The 27,593-nt window shown below is 40.9% G+C and overlaps 1 protein-coding gene across 1 annotated transcript in view; it reads left to right on the top strand.

Annotated features, from left to right (window-relative positions):
• Positions 1 to 20,621: 20,621 nt before the first annotated feature.
• Positions 20,622 to 27,593, top strand: part of OBI1 (ORC ubiquitin ligase 1) — a 45,756-nt gene continuing 38,784 nt past the window's right edge. Inside the window, exon 1 of the mRNA XM_007466796.1 lies at positions 20,622 to 20,693. Within this exon, the coding sequence (XP_007466858.1) occupies positions 20,622 to 20,693 (72 nt within the window). The remainder of the gene's footprint in view (positions 20,694 to 27,593) is intronic.

Below are 27,593 nucleotides of genomic sequence, written 5' to 3'. Positions count from 1 at the left end.
TTCCTGCCTAGAGCAGGTAATAATCAGTTAGCATCCTGCAAGTTAACACCTTCTCTCCCAGAGGCAGGTGTGGGGATCTCTTCCTGTTTTCCTTATACTTTCTTTGGAAGCACATAATTTTGATTGTAAAAGGCATGAGATTGGATATAAATTCTGCCTTCCTGTGACCCTTTCCCCCCAGCACAGAGACCACTATTCATAGTCTATGACTGACCAAACATACAAGAAAAGACATTTCTGCCCACAGTTCTCAAATTTGGATGTAAATGAGAGAATCACATGGAGAACTGCAGCCTAGAAATTCTGATTCGGTAAGTATGGGGTTGGAAACAAATAACTGCTCTTAGCTGGTTCTGATTTTTAGAAAGTTTTTAGAGGAACATGAAATGTGTTTTTTAAAGGGTATTACAGATATCTTTCTGGAAGTAAGGCCATTGTTCTTAGCCTTGACTTTCTATCCTCTTGAAGTAAATAAATAAGTAAACAAATAAATAAATAAGAGAAAAAGCAAACTTGTTGCCTCTGAAGTGTTTGGGTATGACAAAAATGTAGCAGGAATAGTCAATAGTTTAAAGTCACTCGAGGTGTCCTTTAAGGAAATCTATCAGCACAAGTCACAGGCTCAGAATCAAACCTTTCCATCTCACATAAATCATACTTTTCAAGGGATGCAAGGGACTCTGAGAAGACACTTGTCAAGGAACCTGCTTTCATTGAAAAGAAGAGAAACTCCTTTGAAATCCTTTCGGTGGATTGAATGCCAGTTGTGGTTGGACTTAAGATCTGTTGATAGTTCCCCAAAAACCCACACCTCACCTGATCCTTTACTCTCTCTCTCTATTCTTTGCCACAGCAACTATGCAATCACAATTAGATAGAAAGAGGAACGCCTGGACTAAAGTTGGGAACGACATTTGACACGGCCCTGCTCAAACAGCAGCCAAGGTGGGCCAGAAGAGTCTGCCCCTTCCCCTGGACTTGAAAGAATCAAAGAGATGGGGGAAAGAGAAAGCAAAACCTTTATCAAAATTAAAAACTTTTGCTATTAAAAGATACTCTTAAGGAAATAAAAAGAGAAGCCGCAAACTGGGAAAAAATATTTGCAAAGCATGTATCTGACCACAGGTTTGTATCTAGAATATATAAAGAATTCTTAAAACTAAAAACGAAGTCAAGCATCCAGTTTCAAAAATGGGCCAAAGATTTGAGCAAAGAAGAAAAATGACGGCAAAAAAGCACATGAAAATATCCTTTAGGGAAATGTGAATTAATACCATAAGAGACACCACTGCACACCTATTAGAATGACTAAACTTATAAAAGCCTAACCATACCAACTGTTGGAGAAGATGTGGAGCAACTGGAATTCCCATGTGCTGCTGGGGGGAGTGTAAAATGATGAGCGACCTTGGACAACATTTTGCCAATTTCTGAAACACAAACACACAATCTAAAGTCTGACAATTGCAGGAGAGTTTCTACGTAGATAGCAATGGCGTATAAGACCTAAGAAACTCCAAATGGAGCCTCCTGATCTCCATTTGAAGCAAGGATAATCTGCTGGCATTTTTCCTCCCTGGGCAAGGGAAACACAGTAAGTCAACCAGCAGAAAGAAGCCTGTCTTTGAATGTGTGTCTCAGGTCTGGCCTGTGAGTCCTACTGCCCCAGTGCTTAGCCTTGCATATTTCATGTCACTTCTGGTACTGAGCACACCTGTCGCTAGCAGCAGCATGTCAGCGGGGGCTGTCAGTGGCAGCTGTTTCCCAGCTGTTTACAGCAGAGCTACATTGCTTCAGGCTGAGCTTCTGTGCTTTGTCCAGCCACCTGGTCTGATTTCTTCCACCTATCCTCTATAAATCTAATGATGATTGTTTAAGTTTTGATGCTATTGGGAATAACATAAAGGTTGATATTCTCTTTAAGAGCTGAACTACAGTTTTGTGACCCCAAAGTGGTACTAAACATTCCTCTTGGCCTAAACTTGTCATAAGATTAGGTCATGCAGCCCAGGAGGCATATCTGGCCCCTGACTCTGCATTTCTGGATTGATTTCAGAGCTTTCTGAACCCTTGGATTCACTCTGGGGGCACTCCTGTTTAGTATTCACTTTGCTGTTTAAAGAGCATATGGCTTTCTCTTCCTCAAAGAACAGCGAGTGCCCTGATGAGAGTGAATGCTATAATCTCACTCATTTTCATCCTCATCTACCAAGGCTTCCCTTAGCAAATTCGGCCATTCTTCTAAGTCCAGACCAAGTCATTCTTGCTCCAGGAACTCTTTCAATATTCTAGCCTATAGAGATTCATCTCTCTCATTCCTGGCTACATTCAGAACATATAATATTCTGCCTTTTTATTCCACAATCCAATCCACTTTATACACTGTTGATAGGTTGGATTTTCTGAAGCCTATCTCTGATCACACACTCCCTTACTCAGAAATTTCCATTGGCTCCCAAGAGCTTACAAAGCAAAGTCCAAAGTCCTGGGACCCTCGACCACTGGCCTCAACCCATCTGACTGGTCTCTCTACGGCTGCCCTTACCCAGTTTGTTTATGCTCCAGCTAAACTGAACTGTCAGCTGTTTCTTAATGCTTTTCTATTTCCATAACTTAGTTTATGCTATCACTTCCACCTAGAACACCCTTTCCCCTACTCCATATGTCTATATATGACAAGCCCAAATGATGTTTTTCTAGGAAGTCTTCTTTTTAACCCACTTAAAATAATCTTTCCCACCACCCAATTCCTATTATTGCATAGTTGAATCTCTCTTAAGACTCTTGCCATTTTATTCCTTTTTAAGAGTTATTTGTGTATAAGTGTTCTCCCCCCACTGAACTATGAGTGCTTTGAGAACATGCAGGGTCCATATTCCATTTACCGTTGCTCATAGTGTCTTGAGTATAGTAAGAGGTTAATAAACAATTCTTTCCAAGACAAGATCAATCTTGTCCTCCAAAGACAGCTGGGCCAGATTTTGTGAGAAGAGAGGAATCTAAATGTTTGCCTCCATATTTGCTAGTTCTGTGTCCTAGGGTAAGCCACTTAGCCTCAGTTTCCACAAACGTAAAAGTTAAGTGATGACATCTTTCCAATCTGCTCACTGAGCCATTATGATGAGCTAATCAGATGATGCATTTGAAAACCGCAAAATCCTGCACAAGGCTTACAGTCCCCAAAGTCAGCATCTGGCATATGCTTTCGGAATGCATACATTTTTATACACTGCATCAAAAAGTTTTAGACACATAGAACCAGTAACTCAGTAACATCTCATCTAGTACCTGTAAGGCCCAAGAAGCTTGGGACTTTGCCCCTAAATAGTGTCAGAGACACAACTCTTGAGTCTTGTGTTATTTCCATTAAGCCATGTATAGAAGGCACTCAGAAACATCTGCTGAACCAAATAGATTCTATGACATTTTTACTTAAAGTTCAAAAGTCACCATAGATTGAGGTTCCCTGTGGAATGTACATGGCTGAGAAAACAACATTGAAGCAGTGGTTAAAGCTCACACGCTACATCCCACCCCACAGTTACTCTCCTACTTTGAGCAAGGTCTCCAAACCTCTCTGAGCCTCCGCCAGAGGGTAATCTCTAAGAGGGTGGGGACTTTGTGTCTATTTTATTCATTGCTGTGGACTTAAACCTAGATGAGTGCCTGGCACATAGTATGAGTTCAATGCGCATTTGTTCAATGAATGAATGCACCTCAGTTTTCTCAAAAGTGAAATAGTAACAATCTCATAGGGTTGTCCTGAGAATTAAATGAACGGAAGCACTTAAAGCTCTTGACGGTGACTGGAATCCAGTAAGTAGAATCCAGTAAGCTGGCCATTATTACCATCCTGAAAACAAATCTCTCATCATCCCTACCAATTTGGGGCTGGGGTTAAGGAGAGGGCTCCAAAGAATGGGTGCTCTAACCTGAACACCAAATCTCTGTTACCATGGATTGCAAATCTAAAACAAATTAGGAAGCACATTCTGGTAAATGTTGGTTGCCTATATCAAACCAAGCATTATCACTGAAGATCAGAACTTGGAACAACTACAGACAGAGAGCTAGAGAACAAAAACTTGAGAACTAAGCCCTAAACTAGAGAACAAAAGGGTTTGCTGACACCGAATGATAAAATTATGTGTCAACTTTTTCATAAAACAAAGAAACACCCTTTTCCAACCAAATGCCTCAAAAATTTAATGTAGAAGCAAAATAAGGCAGTAGTAGGGCATCTAGGTTATATTCTTTTTATATTAAAGGGATGTTTTATTAAATGCCACATTTGCAGCCACTGTTGAAGACTGGTTATGAAATTAAACTTGTTAACACCCTTTTTCACAAATACTCACACCTAAGCAAATTAAAGGACAGTTAATTAGCTATTTAGGTCAAATGAGAGCAACAATATATAACACAGAAGGATAACCAATATTTAAATAATATAATAAAATATAATTAACAAGAATATTGACCTAGGCATAATTTAACATACCCTTGAGGATCCCAGAGGCACCTCAGTATTCTTCAGAGTCACAGAAACATCATTAAGAATTTCAATTATAACTGTGTAGTATTGATACTGATTACCTGAGCTTTCTGTTCATCTGAATTCAGTATGGGAGTTGCTAGTTCTATAGGTGTATGAAGGGAAGTGTGTATGGGGGCAGAGGTGTGTATATACATACAGCATACACACAACGTTAATAGAGAATGTATATATTTCCGTCCTGCCTTGCTTTCCTCCATGTTCCCCTAAAAAGCACACAGTATTCTAATAAAACATTCTCACCAGTTTACAAAAGGGCTTTAGGCAGTAATTTAAATTTTTTCCACTTAGCATGTGCTTTGACTCCTAAACGCTTGTGCTTTTGTACTTTTAAAAGTTTATTTTTAAAACAATGAGGTTTCATCCCTTGTGGATCTTCCAAATAACGGTTAAAATGCCAAAATAATGACAGATCCATTCAAACATCAATGAATTTAAAATTTATTTTTAACTGTATCCTGTTATCATTCAACAAGACTGACTTTTCTGGTGATTACCTGTCCACTATCCACTGACTACATTGGTCTCTCGTATCTATGTGAACATTCTAAAACAGACCTTTCCTAGTTCATTAATCTTTTACATACAGATTTTAAATCAAAAGGTGAGAGTCCTTCATGGAGAGGTTTGCATATTGAAGTGCTCCAAGATATATTCTGTTCTTCCAAAATAAATTCGTGCAACAACAATTTTTTAAAAACCTGATTTTAATTACGTCATCTTTTCCCACAACTAATTTCTTTCTGACAAATATAAACCTAAGAGTTTGGAAAGTGTTCATTCTGCCAGGCAGAGAGTACCTATGCTAAGACCACAATGCTGAATCTTGAGCGAAATTAGAAAATTCAGTAGTTGCTCGTATTCCACTCCTTACCTTGTTGTCCAAGCTAGAAATCCTGGTATAACCCTTTTTATGGAAGACAAGTTCATGTGCCTGATGCACAGTGAGGCCAAACAAACCGAAACGTTGGAGTTTGGAGCAGAGAAAGGTTTATCGCTGGGCCATGCAAGGAGAATGAGAATGGGGGCTCATGCTCAGAAAACCCTGACACTCCTCCAAGGGTTTCAGCAAAGCATCTTTATAGGTCAGGTGAGGGAAGGGCATCGCAGGGTAGGTGATCAGCTCGCGCACAATTCTCTGATTGGTTGATGGTGAAGTAACAGGGCAGTCAACATTATATCAATCTTTGGGTGCCAGAAGGTCAGGGGAGGGGTGGCTACGTGCTCATGTTCCTCATGTAGTTAACTTCTTCCATTTGGTGGTGGTTTTTAGCATCTGAAAAACTCAGGAGATATGCACGAGATACTATTATCTGGGTACTTCAGAAAGGAGATTTAAAAAAAAAAAGAATTGTTCTTTTAAAAAGAAAGAGGAGCTACAGCAGAGGATATGGGGGCGGGGTCTGTCCCGGTAAGTCCCCTGAGGATCCTGCTCGGTTACACTCTGATGTCACTTTCCCCACCCAAGCTCTAGAGCGCAGGCTCAGTAGTTGTGGTGCACGGGCTTAGTTGCTCCTTGACATGTGGGATCTTCCCAGACCAGGGCTCCACCCGTGTCCGCTGCACTAGCAGGCGGATTTCTAACCACTGTGCCACCAGGGAAGTCTGATCAAGTCTTAAATGTATCTATACCCCCAGAGTGATTCAAGCTCCTTGAGGGCAGACACCATGTCTCACCCAACTTAATACCTTGCAGGTATAATACATGTTTTCTGGAACACAATGCATCCTTGACAAGTGATCATTAAATGAACAGCCACTGAAACACAAGACAGAAAATCTATTTATGGCGTTTAGAAGCTATGTAGTTTTGCTACCTCTCTGAACCTCAATTTTCTAACTATAAAAAAGGAAGAAGGGTAGGCTGTCTATCAGGGTTGTTGTAAGGAGCACATTGGACACATTCCAGAAATGTCTGCAGCTCTGCCAGAGTTACGTGCCTGAGAAGGAAATTTTGGTGAAAGTTGGAACATTTTCTTTTGCTACTCCTCAGTTTTTTGCAAAGCTACAGCAATGCAATTGAAGCTATTTCTTATTTACTTAGAGATTATTTCTTGAAAACATATAGTGTTTAAGGATACTTTGGCGGAGGGGTAAGAAGAGGAGGGAATGGGAACAAGGAGGGAAAGTGTCCATCAAAGCCCCTTTAAGTTGCTAAACTACCTACTTGCTTAGGGTGTGGCCGGGGGAGGATGAGAAGGTTCATTTATCAGATGACTCAAATTTTGACTTTTAACGTTATCTCAAAGAGAATCTAAAGACTTCATTGTAGACACACTGAGGATATTAAAAGGAGGCATCCATCATTCAGCCTATGCTTTGTTACGGTCCGGGACCCACACGCCTGGAGTCAAGTTCCCCGGTAAATGCGACCCGTGTCCCAACCAAGGACACCCAAGAATCACCAACACCAAGCAGAAAGATTAGCAAAGGATTTATACAAGTACAAGTATAGAAGCTTACACAAACTGTCCGGACAGGGTCCCACTCGGAGAGAAGTGAGTGAGACCCCGACTAACAGTCGGGCGAGGCCTTTATACCCTTCACAGGACGGGAAGTTCCCAGGGAGGAGGGAGCTGTTTAATTTTGAATCAGCCAATCAGGAACCCGGTTCTTCCCGCCCCAAGCAAGCAAGCAAGCAAGTTTCTTACAGAAGCCAAAATGTGCTGTTAGCCCTGAAGCTGTTCTTCCGTTTCTTTTGTCACAGCTTGTATATCAAGATAATAGTTCTCAAATTTTTAGTATAAACCATAGTTAGAAATCTATTCTGTATCTCAAGTCAGCACAGAATAATACCACTATCACATACAAAGCATTGTGTATTTGTGTTCTGTTCTCTTCTATTAAAAGTTTCTTAACGTGTTAGCTGCAACCAGGACAGATGGAGGTGAAGGTGATAGGATGGGAAAAGTGGAAAAAAATCAGTATACATTGCTGAGGGCTTGCAGTCTAGAAGTGGGGCAAACAGAAATCCCAGGTAAAAATTTTCAGCCAATTCATCCTGGTTTGTGGGGAGAGAGGGTGAAGGAGATTTTTATACCTTGGTTTCCCCGTTTTTTACTCACTAAATGATTTCATGACCCACTAATGGGGATGTGACCCATGGATTGAAAACAAAGACAAACCAAACTTTTACAAGCTATAACACTGCCTTTAGTGCCAAGAATTAAAATTCTAGGATAAATCCTATTTAGGGCAATGTGAAAGTAATTATATTTCATGGTATTTCGCCCTGAAGTATTTTGTGTATTTTGTGCTCAAGGAATTAATCTGTTAAATATCAATATTCAAAATATAACACATTATTTGTGATAACTATTTTGACACTTTTTCATTTTTTAATATACTGAGGAGTCTTAAAAATAAATAAAAGACAAAAAGTTAAGGGTCCCAGCCTCTTGACCTCCTAAAGGTATTTCTTATACCTGTAGGTGATAAAGTATTTCCCCCAATGCCTTTAAACAAAGAAAGTCACCCTCTGAAAGTTAAATGTGCACATCTGACGTATCTTTCAGTAGGTAGACAGCATCTGAGGCCCACAGGAGCAGAGGTTGGCTGCAGCTAATCAGTAGGAATGGCACATCAACAGAACAAATAAGTCACCAAAGGAGGACAGTGGGGAGACACCGAGGCACAGAGACCCATTGACAGTATCTGTGTGTCCAATCCTCTCTAGTAAAGAGAGGCTCTGATTCCAAAGATCAGAGAGAAATTTTCTGGGAGATTATCTCCCCAGGATTCCATAGGTGGGAACCATGTCCCTCCAGACTCTCCACGTTCCTTTGTTCTGAAGCAATGATCACTAAATGAAAGATACAAGTCATTGGAAAGGGATTTGTCTCTTTGTAATTTCATGACTTTGCACTCTTCTTTATGTATGTGTCCATGAATTTGATTAAGGTGAGTCTGATAAGTACTGACTGACCAGACATATCCTAGTTTCGGGACTTTTCAAGGCTGAGACCAGAACCCTGAGGCAAGTTGAGTTTAGCAAGATCGTGCGGCTTGTGTAGCCTCGTGACAGACAGTTCACAGTGTTCCCCATCCAGTCCACAGATCTCTCGGGTGTCCTACTGGCCCCTTGGCATTCCTCAGCCATTTAAGTCCTCCCTAGAACCATATAGAGGAATTTCTATAATTGATAGTTATTTTTATGTTGTAATTATGTTAAACAAGTAGATCCAGTATTTCAGACTTTTTTAAAGACCTGAAAGATTCTTCAGAGGTTATTTAGCCCAACAGTTTTCAGATGCGGATGAGAGAACCAAGGCCCACAGAGGTGTACATATTCCACTGTGTCACACAGGCAGGTGAGGGCAGTGCCAGGGTTAGCATCCACTCCTTGATGTCAGGCATCTCTGAATCATCTTGAGGGCAGTTGTCTCTGAATTACTGTGAATTAAATGTGTAGGCAATAATCTTCTGATAAAATGTGTTTAGGTTAGTCCCAAGGCGGGGGCAAGAAAGAGAATATATCAAGAGAGGTAGGATATTTCATTGAAAACAAGAAAAAGCCCCACATCTAACACAACCATATAGAACCTGGGACAGGGGAAGAGGGATGAACTTCATGTTGAAAAAAGCCCCTCAGTTCTCTCTTAATCTTCCCCTTCTCTTTCTTTCCCCTCCTCTCCCCTCCCCTTCCCTCCCTCCCTCCTTCCTTCCTATTGTTGTTACTTAAATCCAGTGGTTTCTTCATAGAATAATTAGGAGTTTGTTCATGAAGCAAGGAATAGATACACAGATAAGTAAACAGATGTGTCCATGTATGCATACAAGCGTGCACACACGCACACACACACACTTCTCTTATTTTCTTTAAAGATAGACATATTGTCACAGATTGGGTTTTCTGGGAAGAAGACACTAAGACAGAGTTGAATGTGCAGGAGTTTTGTCAGCAAGCACCCCTATGATCAACACCCACAGAAGGAGGGGAAGGAAATAGGATTGGTTGGGCAAAGGAAGAAATGAGGCTGGGATGCAGGCCAATGGACACCTCACCAGGTTGCACAGGGAGCTCCAGAGCTCAATTGGCTTGAAATGGTCAGGCTTTTATACCCCTACCTCCATCAGTTACCAGATGTGGATGAGCCTAGGAAGGATACAGCCCAACTGAGTCAAACCCCAAAGGGGCTGAGGGCCGAAGGATATCTGCTGACAATACTCCCAACAGCTGGGGCCCCAAGCTCCCCTTGAAAGGGAGGACTGCATGGTTTAGCTCTGTGTCCAGCATGCATGTATTCCCAAGAAAAGGCCAGCCTGAGCTGTATGTACAGACACAGGCACCACATGGAGTCTCACACAGAGTGAGCACTTAGAGGGAAAGGCTGTTGTGTTAGTGAGGATAGGCTAGGATCTGCAGCTACGAAAAAAAAGCCAGTCCGAAGTCTCAGTGGCTTATAACCACAAAGACTCATTTCTAGCTCATGTTTCAAGCCTGTTGCATGTGGTCTGAGGCTGTGATCTATGTTGTCTTCACTGCAGTAACCAGGCTGAGCGAGCAGCTGCCACCTAAAGATTCCCAGTCCCCACGGCAGAAGAAAGAGAGGCGTGAGGAAGCGAGTGTGAGCCCTTTCAGCTGCAGGTTGCAAGAGAGCTATGTTACTTCTGCTCATGTTTCACTGACCAACGAAAGCACCTGATCACACCCAACTTCAGTGGGATTCTAAAATATAACACTCTTCCAGGAAGGGGAGGGCAAGCTGATGTTGGTGAACGGTAATACGACTTACCACAGTTACGTTAATCTCAAGGAACACTCTAGCGAGACTAAGAACAATTCTACAAATCACCATTTAAGTTCAAGAAGTACAGAAATGGTGTGTGTGATCATTAAAAGTCTGTAACTGCAGAGACGGAGGAAAGAGATTTGTGTGAGGCTCCTGAGGATGGCAGCCATGAGAGCTGGATCTGGACACAATAGGTTTTCAGTATATTTCTATGAAATTGAATTGAATTTAGGTTTTCATGTGGGTTTCTTTTGAATTTAGTTCATCATCAAGATAACCTAGGTAGCACATCCACTAAAATACATGGCATAATGATGCACGCTTTGAAGAATTTTTTTAATGTTAAAACTTTCGAGGTTATAAAAGTAATATTTTTTACAATTAAATAAAGCATAAATAAGAAAAAATCAGAAAACAATCTAAATCAGTATAAGTAAGAAAAACATATAAATAAATATGAGTAAGAAAAAAAATGTGTCTTAGTTAAGGTTGCCATAACAAAATATTATAGACGAGGTCACTTAAACAACAGAAATTTATTTTCTCAGAGTTCTGAGACTGGAAGTTCCAGATCAGGGTGCCAACCCTAGTTGGGTTCTAGTGAGAGTTCTCTTCCTGGCTTGCAGACAGCCTCTGTTTTGCTGTATCTCCACTTGGGGGCTGTGAGTGGTAAGAGAGAGTTGGTGGTGGGGGGTAGATCTTCCTATTCTTACAAGGCCACCGTCCTATTGGATTAGGGCCCTACCTTTATTACCTCATTTAACCTTAATTACCTCTGAAAGACCCCGTCTCCAGGTACAGTCATATTAAGGGTTAGGGTTATAATATATACATTTTGGGGAGATACAATTCAGTCCAGAGCAAAAATTATAAATAAAAATAATCTCCCAAGGTTATTATATCAGGAGAGACTAGGTTATGCTCTGGTAACACATCTTAGAGTCACTTATGATAATAAAGTTTCTCTTTCAGGCTATTTGCCTGAAATCTGACTCTATCAAGAGTCAGCCAGGGACTATTTTCTTTGCTTCACTCTGGAACTGAAACTAATGGAGCAGAAACCATTTTAAATGTTCCTGGTTACCGTGGTAGAAAGAAAGAGAACTCTCAACAATCTCAAACAGACAATGAAAGGCTCCAGTCAAGAAGTAACCACACTAACTGTACCTGCATCCTACTCCCAAAACTGGACCAAGGGCTTCACCACAGATAGGAAGGCCAGGCAGTGCAGACCAACCACACCCTCAGGAAGCAGGGAATTGGACATCACTGTAAACAGTATTCATGGCTACTGTTATGGGTTGAATTGTGTCCCCTCAAAATTCATATGCTGAAGCCCCAACCCTATTACTTCAGAGTGTGACCTTCTTCAAAGACAAGGTCATCACAGGTATAATTTTTTTTCAGATTATCTTTATTTTATATTGATTATATCTCTGGACTCCTGCTTTTCCCATTTAATCTGTGTGTTTACTACTTTTCACCTCATGGAATCCTGAGATTTTATTTGATTTACTTTTTTTTTAACATCTTTATTGGAGTATAATTGCTTTACAATGGTGTGTTAGTTTCTGCTTTATAACAAAGTGTATCAGCTATACATATACATATGTCCCCATATCTCCTCCCTCTTGCGTCTCTCTCCCACCCTCCCTATCCCACCTCTCTAGGTGGTCACAAAGCACCGAGCTGATCTCCCTGTGCTATGCAGCTGCTTCCCACCAGCTATCTATTTTACATTTGGTAGTGTATATATGTCCATGCTACTCTCTCACTTCGTCCCAGCTTACCCTTCCCCCTCTCTGTGTCCTCAAGTCCATTCTCTACGTCTGTATCTTTATTCCTGTCCTTCCCTTAGGTTCTTCAGAACCATTTTTCTTTTAGATTCCATATATATGTGTGAGCATATGGTATTTGTTTTTCTCTTTCTGACTTACTTCACTCTGTATGACAGTCTCTAGGTCCATCCACCTCACTACAAATAATTCAATTTTGTTGCTCTTTATGGCTGAGTAATATTCCATTGTATATATGTGCCACATCTTCTTTATCCATTCATCTGTCAATGGACACTTAGGTTGCTTCCACATCCATCACAATTAACTTTAATTCATTAAAGTTAAGATGAGGTCATACTGAAATAAGAAGGGCCCTATTCCAATATGACTGTTGCCCTTATGGGGAAACTTGGACAGACATGTGCTCAGAAAGAAAGACATGGGAAAATGAAGGCAGACATCATAGGGGTGTTTTTTTGCAAGCCAAGGACCAACACAGATTGCTAGAAAACCACCAGAAGCAAGGGCAGAGCATGGAACAGATTCCTCCTCACAACCCTCAGAAAAAAACAACCCTGCCAACACCTTGGTCTCCGACTTCTGGCCTCCAAACTGTGAGACAATACATCTATATTGTTAAGCTGCCCGTTTGTGGTACTTTGTTATAGCAGCCTTTGCAAACAAAGACAGCTATCATAGTAACTCTTGTTTACGTCAAAAAAAAAAAAAATCCAGTTACATCGTTAATTTATGGTGAATTAGAGTGCCTATTTGCTCATATCCTTATCCCCACTGGAGATTCTCTTCTTTGGTCACAGAAGCTAAATTCTAATCAAACAGCCATGCCTTCATTATTAAGCCATGCTGAGGACTGTGGATAAGAGATCACAGAGAACCGTGATTTAATCATTAAATTACAATAACTTCAAAACTGTTTTGTGATCGTTCTAAAGGGATCATATAATTTCATGCCTTCTTTGAATGGCAATCAAACTTAGCTACTTGGAAGGAGTCCACTGTCCTTGTGGAGGGCACGTCAAGCTTCTGGAAATAGGACAGCACTTTCTAAGGGAGGGTAGTGAAGACAGTGGAAGCAGCTGGTGGCGTAAGAGTGAAAAAAAAAAAGGTGCTTTTATGCTATGATCCCCCAGCTGTTTCTGAGAAAAGAGCATCCGTGACCTATTTTGTGATGTGGCTGCACCTTTTCCTCTAAGTTGAATTTACGTGCTGTGTAGCAGAATAGGCCGTTCCCCTAGCTTACCACGCAGGGATCCTGCCCGTGGACTTGCTCTTCTGGACAGATCCTACTATTTAATATGTATGATAGGGACTTCCCTGGTGGCACAGTGGTTAAGAATCCGCCTGCCAATTCAGGGGACGCGGGTTCGAGCCCTGGTCCAGGAAGATCCCACATACCACAGAGCAACTAAGCCCGTGCACCACAACTACTGAGTCCGTGCTCTAGAGCCCTCGAGCCACAACTACTGAGCCCGTGTGCCACAACTACTGAATCCCAGGCGCCTAGAGCCCATGCTCCGCAACAAGAGAAGCCACCACAATGAGAAGGCCGTGCACCGCAATGAAGAGTAGCCCCCGCTCGCCACAACTAGAGAAAGCCCGTGCACAACAATGAGAACCCAACGCAGCCAAAAATAAATAAATAAACAATAATAATTTGTATGATGGTTTGAAAACATCATTCTTGGGTAAAAATACACACACACACACACACACACACACACACACACTTGTTCTTTCTAAACCTGAGAACAACAGCTCGAATAAATTAATATACATTTTAAAATGGTGATATGCAAGTAAAGATAGAGAGACATAGAGCTAAAACTGGGATAGACTGCCAATCTGTAAGCCATTATTTGCTGAGCCCCACTGTATTTTGTGCCACACATGGATAAAATAGGATTCCTCATGATCAGGGACCTCCAGTTTAGTTAGGGAGAGATTTTTCCAATAATGTAGAGCCCAACAGAGGCGTATATGCCACTGCACATGGTTCAGCTCGGTGCTCTCCCTCTCAACGCCTGCAGGAATTAACTCATTGTATAATTGATGGATTATTAATATGTTTGCCTTCCTGCATTTAGAATGTAACTTTCACCAGGACAGGGCTGGTCTTGTCTTTCAACATTTTAACTTTAGCATTTGTCATGGTGCTTGATCCGCTGTGGATGTGAAATAAGAGCTCGGAGAATAAATGCATGAGGTACAAAAACTGGTGGATGTAGATCATAAGTGATCAAGAATTTGAAAGGCAAGGGGATTACGAGCAGGCTGGAGCAGACAGGAGAAGCATCATGAAAGAGATGAAACTTGAGACTTGGTCATAGTGAATGGAGTGAAGAAAAGAAAGAAAAGTCGTAGATCAAAGAGTTGAGGATGGTGAAACGATGGGGAAAGGAAGCCATATTTTAAATAACACTTGCAATAAATGATTCAACTGCTGAAACAATGACTGGGAGTGTTGAGTGTGTAAAGGAGTGTTGATGCTTTACCTGAAAGAGGTAAAGTCATTTGGCAAGACTCCAGCCAGCTGCCGAGGACTCTACGGCCAAGTGCAGGATGTCTTTGTGAGAGAGGTACACAGAGGTGGAATGCAATTAATTATAGGGCTTCAGTAAATAGGATGAACAGAGGCCTGGTTTTGAGCTCCCATGGAAGGGTCCCACCTTGGAAGGGCTGCTCACACCTAAACTAAGGGCAAGAAAAAAAGGATTGTGCTTTGTTGGGCATCTTTTTTTTTTTAACAGGCTTTTTAAAAAAAATATTTTTAAAAGTTTTTCTAAACTATTTATTAATTTATTTTTCGGCCACACCACTTGGCATGTGGATCTTAGTTCCCCGACCAGGGACCAGGGATCAAACCAGTGAAGTCCCTGTCGGGCATATTAAAGACAAAGCAGTCAGGATCTCAGAGCTGGGGTTCCTATTCTGCTGCTCTGGCAAATCCTAGAACCTCTCTGTCTTTGTGATTCCTGTTACGATATTCCTGGACGTATTATTTCCTACATTCATTCTCTAGCATTCAACAAACATTTGTGAAGTACCTCTTAGCTTTAGGTAGAACTAAAATATTCTTTAAAAAATTACCTAGTTTAAAACAATCACCCAATTTGCAACATTTTAAAATATTAAAAATTATAACTTGCTGTGTCATAATGCCAGGGGCTAACCAACAATGAGAACATCCAACCGGAAGAGAAATCACTGTCAAAATAGACATTTTATGGTGGAATAGAAGACTTGGGCTCAGTACTACCATTTATAAAGTGACTCATAATCAGTACAGGGGCTGGCATATCACTGATAATCAATAAAATATTTGTTGAATGAATAAATGCAGGCAGGGACATTATCTGATTTACAGCTGTCTACCCAGCTCTTAGACCAGTGCCTGGTACATAAAAAAATTTAAAGATTGGTGGAATAATAAATAACTAATTACATTTATTTATTTATTCTGCAATCACTTATATTGTTATTACATAAAAATTTGATGTGTAGATTCAGTATTAAAACCTCAACTGCTACTCAAGAGGCCAGGATTTGGTTCCAAGCCAATACAGCATAAGTGTAACTTTTCTACTAGAATGTAAGCTCCATGAAATGAACTGTCTGAGTTAGTTTTCCTTAATGTTTTTAATAAAAATACATTAAATGAATAAATGCTAACTTCCAACAGTCTATTCTAGAAAGAAAAACAACAAAAAGATAACAACAAAAAACCACTGTGCAAGAAAAAGCCAAGTTCTTCCTTCTGCTGTAGTAAGAAGCATCTTTCATGATGACATCTTGAGGCATTTTAGCTCAAAATTCCCAGCCTGTGCGAAGATGGTACCATCCATACAACTGGGCCAGCACCTCTGATTAATTGTTAATCCAACTTTTATGAGTTTTCTCAGTGTTAACCGCAATCCAATTGGGGGTGTATAAATTTAAAGCCAAAAAAAAGAAAAAAGACTGTCTCAGGAATGAAAAATAAACGCAATCTGAAATCAATATTTATGAAGTTGTGATTAATTGACTGATGACCAAATGATTACAAAACGTCTGCCTGAAACATCTACTCAAATTTATTAGCTTTGACCAAAAAAATTAAAAAACAATCTGAACTGGGTCAATGAAAGAATAATGCATTCCTAATCAATTTTTAATAGCACTTAAGATTTTATATTTTTTTAAACTTGCTTTTAAATAATTTATCATAAAAATGAATCCGATTTAAACAAGGAGTAAAAGGTGTTCCACGGCTATTTGATGGTTTTCTTAGCAAAGAAATTCAATTGTAACTGACTTTTTATTACTGAGCTACTTTATTAATAATAATACATCTTGCACTTACATAAAGGCATTTAGCCAACAATCTCAGAGAGTCTGAGATCTAGGATTTAGCTCCAATTCTACCATTATCTGGTGGTTTACCTTATCTAGGCCTCAATTTCCTTGTGAAAGGAAAGGCCTGCATAAAACCCCCTAAGGTCCTTCCTACTTCTAAAAGTTTATAATTCTAAGGATTTAGGAGGCTTTAGCCTATCCCAGGTGCTGTATGTATCTGATCAAACTCCTCAGGTCACAGGACTCCTCATGGGGCTAAGAAGAAGCTGAGGAAGAAATTAAGCAGAAAGTCAACAAGCCATGTAATCTTTGTTTTCCTATTAAAGTAATGGCAGCATTATTTAATGATTTGGGCCAAATAATGTCTGTTTAGAATATGATTTGTCAAGATGCCATATCTTATTAAAATTAAAGCAAATGTGAATTAAAGCATTGCTTTGGTTTTCTATTGCTGTGAGACAATTCACCCCGAAGCTGAGTGACTCAAAACAACAATAAATATTAATTATCTCTGATAGTTTTTGTAGGTAGGAATTCAGAAGTGACTAAGCTGGGAAATTGAAGCTTGGGTTCTTTCAGAAGGTTGCAGTCAAGATGTTCACTGGGGCTGTAGTCATCTGAAGGCGTGAATGGGGCCAGAGGACCCATTTCCAAGGTGGCTTAGTCACATGACTGGCAAGTTTGTGTTGGCTGTTGGCAAAAGGCTTCAGATCCTCCCCAAGTAGGCATTTCCACAATGCTGTCTGAGTGTTATTTGAGGCACTTCCACAGGGCAAGCAATCCAAGAGAGCAAAGCAGAAGCTACAGTGACTTTTTATTTATTTATTTTTTTCGGTACGCGGGCCTCTCACTGTTGTGGCCTCTCCCGTCGCGGAGCACAGGCTCCGGACGCGCAGGCCCAGTGGCCATGGCTCACGGGCCCAGCCGCTCCGCGGCATGTGGGATCTTCCCGGATCGGGGCACAAACCCGTGTCCCCTGCATCGGCAGGCGGACTCTCAACCACTGCGCCACCAGGGAAGCCCTACAGTGACTTTTATGACCTAGCCTTGGCAGTCATATATGTCACTTCTACCATACTCTATTGGTCATACAGGGACAGCTTCACGGACATGTAGCTGTGTAGTCACACAGGGCCCTACATTCAGAAGAGTCCTGTACTTGGTTTAAAGCTTTGATGTTGCCATGTTGATATTCTTAATCATTTCATCTTTGGACTTTCGAAAGTGAAGTCAATAGGAACCATGGAGTACACAGGTGAGCAGAGAGGGTACTTGCAGTATGTGTATTCACTGCTATTCCTTGCCACCCCTTTGCATATAGTGTTAGCAATGCACAGAATTCTGGTGGGAATTCAGTGAAACTCAAAGCAAGGACAACGTCAGCGTATTTTGGAAGCCTCCAGCTTCCAGAGTGTTGGGAGAATGTGCATGTATTAAGAAGTGAAATAGCTAATTTTGTGCATCACCAAAAAAGAGAAATGCCCTTCATAGGGCAGAGGGAAGAGAGAGCTCCTGGCCTTAAAGCATTTGAATTATTTAAAGCAAAGCCTGGGAATTGGCCTGGAATCAATCTGGACCTAGAGAGAGTCCTAGTCAGTCTGTATTGTTAATGATATTACTCAGGGGTGTGTGTGTGTGTGTGTGTGTGTGTGTGTGTGTGTGTACTTATTCACAAAGCATTAATGAGCAGAGCAGGTATGTTATGGTATGATCCTATCTGTGCTTATGCACACAATAATATATTAATGAAAATGTTTGTAAGGATATGCTCCAGAATGTTGATAGTGATTACCAGTCAGGATCGAGAGGTAAGGCATAAGCCTAGAGGAACTTTTGCTTATTAGTTTATATATTTATAAATGGCTTAATTTTCAAGACGACTTTTACTATTGATATTTTTGTAATTAGCAAAATGCAATACAGTCTTCCATTTTGAAGTGAAAAACAAGTAAACACAATGTGTAAAGCAGCCTAGGTCTGTAATAAAGGTAGTTTGTGGCTAAAGAAAATATTATGGTCTGTGGACTAGTCACTCAGTACCAGATACTAGATAAATCAAATACAATCCTGGGCCTCAAGAAACAGTCTGTTGTAGGGGCAAACAAATAAACAATCAACTATAATAGAATGTTATTAGCCTAGTGCAAAAAGAGCTATATGGACAGAGCACTAGAACAGCACTGAGAAGCTGTGACAATGATACAAACGAGGGATGTTCAAAATAGTCTAGATTTAAACATTCTACTTAAAATGTTGGTTATGATTTTTTAAATATATTTTTGTGACTGAGTACTAACACCAATCATCAGGATGATTAACAAGAAATGAACTTTCCCTAGTAGCTTTGGAAAAGTCTTTTTTTTAAAAAAGTGTCTTCAACGTGTCTTCCTATTACATTGTCTCCAAGGCTTGGTGTGAGAGGCAGAACAGTCTCAGTCCTACATCCCCCTCAGAGGGTGGGAATGACAGGTCTTAAAATACCACATTAGGTATAAAAAAGGTGAGAACAAGGTGAGAACAGGGAAGAACACAGTAAGATGGGGAAAAGGCAAACCTTGAACGACAGTGGGTAATGACTTGGAGCTTTCACATTCTGAAGCCTGAGATTTACAGCCAGGAATATGAAAGATGCATTTAGCAAAACATGTGAAGCCGAGACCCCATTTAATATGACTCCAAACAGCCAGGAAATAGGCAAACCAGATGACTTTTAGGCCAGTCATTCAGAAAAAAAGTGGACAATCAATATGACTATTTTGCCTAGATCTCCTATCCCAAGCATGTGATGGTCTCCAATTCCTAGGAAATTAAGTTACTGAGCTGTTTGGAAGAATTCTCACTATCACCTGTGAGCCGATTTTGAACTGGAATTGGGCTACTTCAAGTGAATTACTAGCTGCTCCAATCTCATAATTGTCTGTTGCTTTTGTAGACGTGATAGTAAACATACATTGACCTCATTCAATACACACACACACACACACACACACACACACACACACACACACACACACTTTACCAATGAGGAAGCTAAGAAGCAGAGAGGTTAAACAAATAGTCTGAAGTCAGTAGAGCCAGGAATTTGTTCAGGCAGGGATTTCTGCCCTGCAGCCCAGGTCCAGACCCCTTTCTTTTAACCATGAGGCTGCTTCTTGTAATTATAATGCTCTCTCCCACAAAAAGATTAGTAGAAGTATTTGCACTGGTTTTGTTTCTAAATCTCCCTACTCACAGACTGTATTTGTTTGCATAAATTGATCACACTGGCTCTTCCTCACTTAAAGTAAATTGCAGTTAAATTCCAAATCTGTTATACTCAAAGATTCATTTAGGAACTTTCAGATTTTTTCTTTTTCATTGGTAGGAAGTGCTAACTTATAACATCACACATTCTTCTTCAGAGTTCAGCAACATAGTGGTACATTTCATATCCAACCAGGCGCCTGAAATGAAGGCTTTAAACGCCTGTGCGAGTGCTGTCGGGGAGTGTGGATGGTTAACGCTCTTTGCAGCTTTCTCACATGTGGGTGTAAATCAGAGTCCACGGCTCAGATCCTAAAGTCTTTCGGATAGAAATCACAGAAGGACCAACAGTGAAAGCGTGTCTTCACGGAAAGATGCTATTAATGTACGCAAAACGTCTCTGAAACAAACAAGGAGACAATCACTGTCGTTTTTAAGTGACATTACATCATTTAAGAATGTAAAAAGACCTGAGCGCGGTAGAAAGTTGCTTGGAAAAGTTAAAATGTACAGATAACGTCTTTCCTCTTCCCGTTTTGACTGCGCCGTGTTTTCTGTGTCGGGTTTAATCTTTAGGCGGAAAACTCTTCCCTCCTCCCCACACTCCAGGAAAGATCCTGGGATTTTAAATCGCCTTTCTGCATCTTCCTCTCCTCTCTCCACCATTACTCTTTCATTTAAACTTTCAAGATCCTCGATGCCCGTAGCAAACCTCTTTCCTTCCCATTCTCAGGAATCCTGTAGCTCCCGAACCGGGGAGAGTATTTTTCAAACTGAAAAGCAAGGAAAGAAGGAAGGGAACAGCTCCAGCAGCCGTGCGTTGGGAAAGCGCATTTTCGTTGCCTCGACAGGCGCCGCATGGCCCTACTGGGCCACCGTAGCCGGCCTCGCGCGGCCTCAGTCGCTGCAAGGAGCCGCGGTCGGCGGGACTTCCGTGTTGGCGGGATTCTGAACGCTGCCATGGCTCAGACCGTGCAGAACGTTACATTGTCGCTCACTCTGCCCATCACGTGCCACATCTGCTTGGGGAAGGTAATGGGTGATTCCGGGCACGGCTACGAATCGGGGTCGGGTGTGCAGTGGCCCGCCAGAGCCGAGGCCGGTCTCTGTGTGTGGCGGGGACGCGGCGCGAGGCGCCGGGCTGGTTGAGGACGCCGACCCGCGTTCTCCTTAGGCTGGGGTGGCCACGTCCTGGACGACGGAGGGAGCGCGCCGCGATTAGTGTGGTCATCTCTGTGCCTTTCGGAGGAAGATGACAGCGGTCTGGGGTGTGGAGGGAGGGCGGCCTCACCCGGGCGACTCCGGCGTCGAAGGAGGCCTGGTCAGAAACGAATCCCAGCAATTTACGCCCCTGTGCATCCCCATCAAACCCCGAAAGCACGTTTCCTGGGAGCCTAGCTACGGTTCCTTCGTCCTCTGCGCATAGTGTTTGTTCTTGGGCCTCCAGTGCTGGTTGGAGAGTCTTTACCATTTCCAAGATCATTTCCTTTACCTAACCCGGCGTTGGGAGTGGCCTTTGCTCTGGGTTCAGAATTAGACAAATAAATAGTACGTGCCCCTGAATGACGTTTAGAATGAGAGATACGGTCGTTAATTCCAAGAACGGATCAGTCACGAGGTAGAATACCGTCTTTTTGTGATGCAAGAGGTGCCTAAGGTGTTTGTGAAACTAGGTGGAGAAAGTAATTCAGGATTAGAAACGGAGTTTTGAAGGTTCTAATGCATTTGTCTCTTTCATTTCCGTTTGTGCCTCCCGTTCGGTTTAAGAACATTTTGTTTTACTACGTAGGTCTAGAAGGGAGATTTTTTTTCTCACGCTGAATTGTTTTTACGTTTGTGGTGTGTTTGTGCGTGTGTGTGTGTGTGTGTGTGTGTGTTTACCGCCCCCCCCCCACTGAAACTGTAGCCACAGGCTTAGGATTGAGAAATGCAACCTTAATAGAGCAAACATTTGAGTGCCAGCCAATATGATCATTTGATCATCTGCTTTAAGTCTATGTAAATTTCCTGAGTTCAAGAAGTAGTAGGAAGTCAGGCTTGGAAGAAACTGATAACTCATGATATCCATCAGAATGAAATGCCAAGGAAATAGCAGATGTGCTGTGAGAGGATATAGAGATGGCTTGATCCATTCTGACTGGCGAGATCAAGGATGGCCTGTGGAGGGTGGTTATTTGAGCTGGCACTCGCTACCACTGTCTGCATACATAGCTGAGAGGAGGGGAAGATGTTTCAATTTGCTACAGTCTACATTTGGCTCCTGACTTGAAGTTCCCACAAGTTAAGTTCTGAGTGAATTTACTCCCAACAGTAGCCTGGTAAAGGGCTGATAAAATATACTTCGGAAATAATTTTCACTTGGTTGTAATTGTATACATTGTATCTAGTTTCCATTAGTTCATAGACTGTCTCTTGCAGTTGTGTTGAAAATGTGTTTTGCCTGGTTGATTTTGCCTACCTATGCTTCCTGTGTTTAACAAAACTGATAGCTAATAGAATATAGTGCTTTGCAGATTACAGAATGCTTTTGTATACATTTAATTATTTCATTTACCGCTCTCACCAGTGCTGTGAGATAGATAGGGCTGGTTTCCCCATTTTTCAAATAAGAAAACTAAGGCTTAGAGTCGCCAGCGTTTGAACCTCTGTTACCATTTGTGTCTTCAGTAAGTTACTTCCTAAAAACTCACTTGAACTCATGCATTACAGCAGACACTTTTGGTGTCTTTTTTCTGCCATGTACTGGTTAACTGTGTTCTAGAATTAAATGTGATTAAAGGTTAATGATTTGTAAATAGGCATTTGTTTATGTCTACTATGGAGGCAGAAAGGCATAGTGGTTGAGGGCCCTGAGTACTGTGTTCAGACTAAGTTCTAATTCAGGTCTTCCACTTACTAGTTATACGACCTTATACACATTACTTAACCTCCCTCAGAGCAGTTTCCTTATCTGTATAATGGGAATGATAATAGTATTAACATTCATCCTTGTCTTTTGGGGAGGATTAAATGAAGTAATTTGTATGCAATGCTTAGCATGAAGTTTGGCACTTAATAAATGTTAACCTTTACTATGGACACTGAGGCAGACCCTCAAAATGAGGAAGCCAGCCTTTCCCAGTAAATGTTCTTCCCAGTTACTTCATGAGACCAGTACACTCACTCAATGAAGATTTACATTCCCAACAGAGTGGGACCTGTTTGTCCAGGAAATTGCCACAGTACATCCAGAGGTTTTAGCTGGTTCCCTATCCCTGTTGCCTTTTGTATAGTTAAAGCAAATCTAATCTGCTTGTGCTACTCACCCTCCCGCACACAGCTGTATTTGTGGGGGACTGGAGATGGCATGACCTGGAGTAGCAGTGCGTTCTTGACGTTACTTCCATCTCCCCGACACACAGCATCTCCGGCCACCTCTGAGATCTGCCTTAAGGTCCTTCCTGACTAGCCCTCTTCTGTATAATCATCCTTTTGCTGCCCTCACCATTTGTACCATATAGAATTAGCAGTCTTCATTTTTGATTTTTTCACAGAATTAGGGGCTATTATTCCTAGAGATTTACTGTAAAAAAAAAAACAAAACCTTGCATATTACTTAAGGAAGATAGGGGTGGGAGAGACCTTAAATCTGAAGAGATAAGGTAGATGCTGATTGGAATGGGGGTGGAGGTGGGGAAGAATGCGGTGTGGGGGGGGGGAGCAGTAGTGGAGATAGTCCAAGTATGTAAGTGGTTAATGCTCTGTCTTTTGAATACAAATGTGCTTAAAATTGAAAAGTTTAAACATTTTGCATTTCCTACCTCTGACTCTACCTCAGTCTTAAAGGTGGATTCTCTCTGCCCAATAATGTTTAGCAACCTTGCCAATATTGTAAGTAAGAGCTCTATGTAGCCTGAAGAAGTTGGGTACATCCTGTGGGAACATTTATATATAACATTTTCTTGCCTATTCGTCTTTAATTTTTTTCCATGCCTTGGGCTAGTAGGCCAGCAGGCCAAAGTACAGAAATGATCTAGCCCAGGATATCTGTTCAGTGACATTTGGTACTGCCGCCAGAATGCTACAGACCAGTTTATCTCTAGATAATTCCAGGCTTTTATGTCTTCAATTAGGATTCAAGCTATGAAACGAAACTGTTGCAGGTAATACTTTTATTGACCGAGTCAGCGTTTTGCCATGAGTGACAGCCAAAAGTGGCCCACAGTTAGTTTTATCAAAGGACAGAGGCAGTTCTCAAGAGAAGTGCCAAGCAACTAGGCTTCTAATGCTGTTTAACATTAATATATCATATCCAATTATTCGTCACTTGAGTATGAATCCAGTTTGGGGCACCACGCTTTAAGATAAATATAAATAAACTAGAGTATTTAAAATCATTTGGAAAGGAATTGAAATTGAGGTTGGAATATAGATGGAATGGAATAGTGTTGGAGTAAATGAACATGATAGCGAATCATTAAATAAAGTATTTTCATTTGGAAGGGAATCAAGCTTTGGGTAGCTCCACGATATTAAGATTTGTACTTAATATAATGCAAGCTTTCTGGCTGAAATAATCAGAAATGAAATCAGCTTTCTTAGAATGTGGAGTGTCTGTCTCTTGAAATGTCCAGTAATAGCATGGACTCCTTCCCACTAGGAACACTGTGGAAAAGAACCCTTCTTTCAGGGAGGACTTCTTGCTTTGCTTTCCGCACATGTAGTTGATTTAAAATGTTGCAAAGATAGAGCTAGAGACAAAGCCTTAGCAACTTAGCATCCTAACTCTAGGTTGAGTAAATTCATTAATCAGTGTTCATTAGGGGCTGTTGATTGGCTAGCAAGCCACCCACCTCAGTACACTGAGCCCATGTTTGAGTCCTGATTGTCTCTCAGTTCCCAAGAGTAGATTTAAGAACCAGCCTTGTACATAATTGTCACAGGTAATTTGCTTTGAAAAAAAGTCATGTGGAGTATATAAGTTTTGCATTTTCTCTTTTCTAGATTAAAATAAGCTTGAAGAGTGCAGACACTTTCAGAAAAGTATAACAATGTTGTGCCTTAACATGGAGTATAATAAAAATTAACTCAAAAAAGTGTTGATATATCCTAATAATTTTCAAGGTTGGCATGTAATAGCTGACGTATTTACTTCACAAATAAGATTCCAGTTTATCCTTAAGGCGTTCTAGATAGGGATAAAGGTGGGAGAGGGGAAATGTATTATCTCTCTTTTTATGTAGACAGAAGTGGGGACCTAGACCAATAGGCATTAAGTATAATAACTTAGTTCTCGGGATCACACAGTTTCAAAGTTCTAGGTCCTAAACTCTGGCCCAGAGCCAAATATTTCTTGAAACATAGCAAGAGCAATCCAGGAATTTTAGTTTTAAGTTTCCAAATTTCTAAGGTTGAGTAGGGCCCCTACAACAATCATTTCTACCTCAGCTTTGTTTTTCAGTCTTTCTAGGTTTCCACTAGTGAAACCCATACAATTTTGACATAGGTGCCAGAAGGATGTTCTTCGGAGAAGAAGGATTAGCTCTAGTCTCTAGTAAAGGTGACAAGAGCAGAGAAGTTGATTGTAAGTGAAATTGCCAGGCCAGTTGGTAAAGTTTATCTACTGCCTTTTCCCTCCAGCCACCTGCATCAGTACAGTACCTCTTTTCTGCAGCCCCTACTGATCCTGGTGTCTTGATCCTTTCAGACATGTGTCCTCTATTTCTTACTCCCAGATTATTATTTACTAAACCTGATCTAAGGAAGAAAGAACTATTTCTTAGTTGAAAGATCATTCAGTTTGCATGTCTAATGGTTGAATGCTGACTCTGCCAGTTAGAACCTGTATCGTTATTTCCTTGAGTCTCAGTTTCTACAGCTGAAAATGAATTTGATACTATCAGCCCCATTAGGTTGTTAGGGAAATTCATGTGGGTATCCCAGCCCAGTGGTTCTCAATGGGATGGGAGTACATTTCGTTCCACAGAGACATTTAGCAATGTCTCTTTCTGATTGTCTTCAGGGGTGCTACTCATATCTAGTGGATGGAGGCCAGGGATGCTGCTAGCTAAACGTCCTACAACATACAGGACAGCCTCCCACAACAAAAACTTTTTGTTCCAAAATGTCAGTAGTGTCAAGGTTGACAGACTCTGCCCTAAACCAATATATAACTCCTATTAGGTAAGTCTAGAATGGATATTAATGGACAACACCTTTAGGCATGACTCCTCCCAGGTATGTTTGCTTTTTATGAAAGGGGTTTTGGTGGTAAAGTCTCTTAAAACGGAAACATCTTCAGATAAAAGAAACTACATAGTAGAATTATATATTATAGGGTTAATGTTTTTTATACCTAGGATTGCTTCCTCAGGCCCATTCCAGTGAGGAGAGCCCACTTTTCATCCCCTGCTTTGTCTTCTCTTCCTCTCCTCACCAGCCTCGTGGGGCATTACCCTAGGATATCACCTCAGCATGCTTACTCCACATGAGTTTGGAATTGTACGTGCTACTTAGCTTTGCCATTGTCTTCTTGCATTTTTATTTTGTAAGAGTGCTTACTGTGTTATTGCCACAGATCTCATTTGAGAGTAAATTGGATATAAAGTCTAATAACATAGGCAAATTATGACTATTTCTGTATCTTGAGAAGATCTTATTAAAGAAAATTATTTGTGTATGTGTTTTGGTGTTGTATATAGCAGGATCTGGGCAGAGGAAATGGGTGGACAGGAATTAAAGGAGGGCTAGATTCTTTGTATTTTGCTTCTGTAGGTTATGGTCAAATAAATAACAAGTAATTTGTTTTAGCAGTTCTTTCTCCTTTATAGGTTTCTGTTCTCCTAAGTAAATTTAGACCATTGTCTAGAAATCATCATCTGATAAGTACATGGTCCAAAGAAATGAATTAATCAACTGTTTCAAAATCCAACACAATGACAGTGATAATACCAGGTATTGAACGGCAAAAATGATTCTCCTTTGGGTGACATTACCAGTGACTGTTAGCAGACAGAGCCAAGTAGTCTGCCTGTGGTTGTTCTTCTGTATCATTTTGGCAGATTAAATGGAAAGGTTAAACTTTCACTTTTTCAAAATTTGGCAGTGGCCATTGACTTTTTGCTCCTTGAGATGCTTTTAGCAGCATTATCTCAGCCTTTTGTTTTAATACATCAAAATTCACTTCTATTAATCTTAGAGTATACATTGTATAAGTTGTTGTAGGTGGACATAAAGATGAACAGGACAGTGCCCCTGCCCCCCAGGGAGCCTGAAATCTAATAGGGAAGGCAGGACGTAAACCATTTTCAAAGTCCGGTGAACATTAAATCAATGCATAAGAAGTGCCCTTATAAGAATCAGACAAAGATCCAGTTAATTCTAAAAACGATTAGTGAAGGCCTTACAGAAGAGGTAACCTTTGATTTCCATCTTAAAAGATGGGAAGGATTTTATTTTGATTGGGGAAGTTGGGAGGCCAGTAGAACATATTAAGCTAAAAAATGAGAGCCCAGTAAACAAGGAGACTCTATTCTTATTCTTTTTGATGAACATTGGGTATATCTGTGTGGTTGAAGTATAGGTTTTGTCAAGTATTGAAATAGCAGATCAAAGATATGGCTATTTAAGAAACAGATTACATTGTTCTTTGAAAGCTGTACTTAAAACTATGAGCAGGGAAAAAAACGTTGTTTTGCAGGAGAGCAGTGAAAGCTGCTGCTCCATATTTTAGATGGCTAGCTCTGGCATCAGTATGAAAGGTGGACAGTAGTGAACATGTGGAAGCAAGGAAGCTTGGGAGGAGGTCATTGCAATAGATTGGGCTAAGAGAATGAGAACCTGAAGTCATTGAGGTGAAGATGGAAAAGAAGTGATAGATGATAAGTAAAAGAACATTTAGAGGGCTTCCCTGGTGGCACAGTGGTTGGGAGTCCGCCTGCCGATGCAGGGGAC

This window comes from Lipotes vexillifer, unplaced genomic scaffold (genome assembly GCF_000442215.2).
Source record: "Lipotes vexillifer unplaced genomic scaffold, Lipotes_vexillifer_v1.1 scaffold19, whole genome shotgun sequence".
In the NCBI taxonomy this organism is placed as follows: Eukaryota; Metazoa; Chordata; class Mammalia; order Artiodactyla; family Lipotidae; genus Lipotes; species Lipotes vexillifer.
This window is presented reverse-complemented; position numbering and strand designations above follow the sequence as displayed.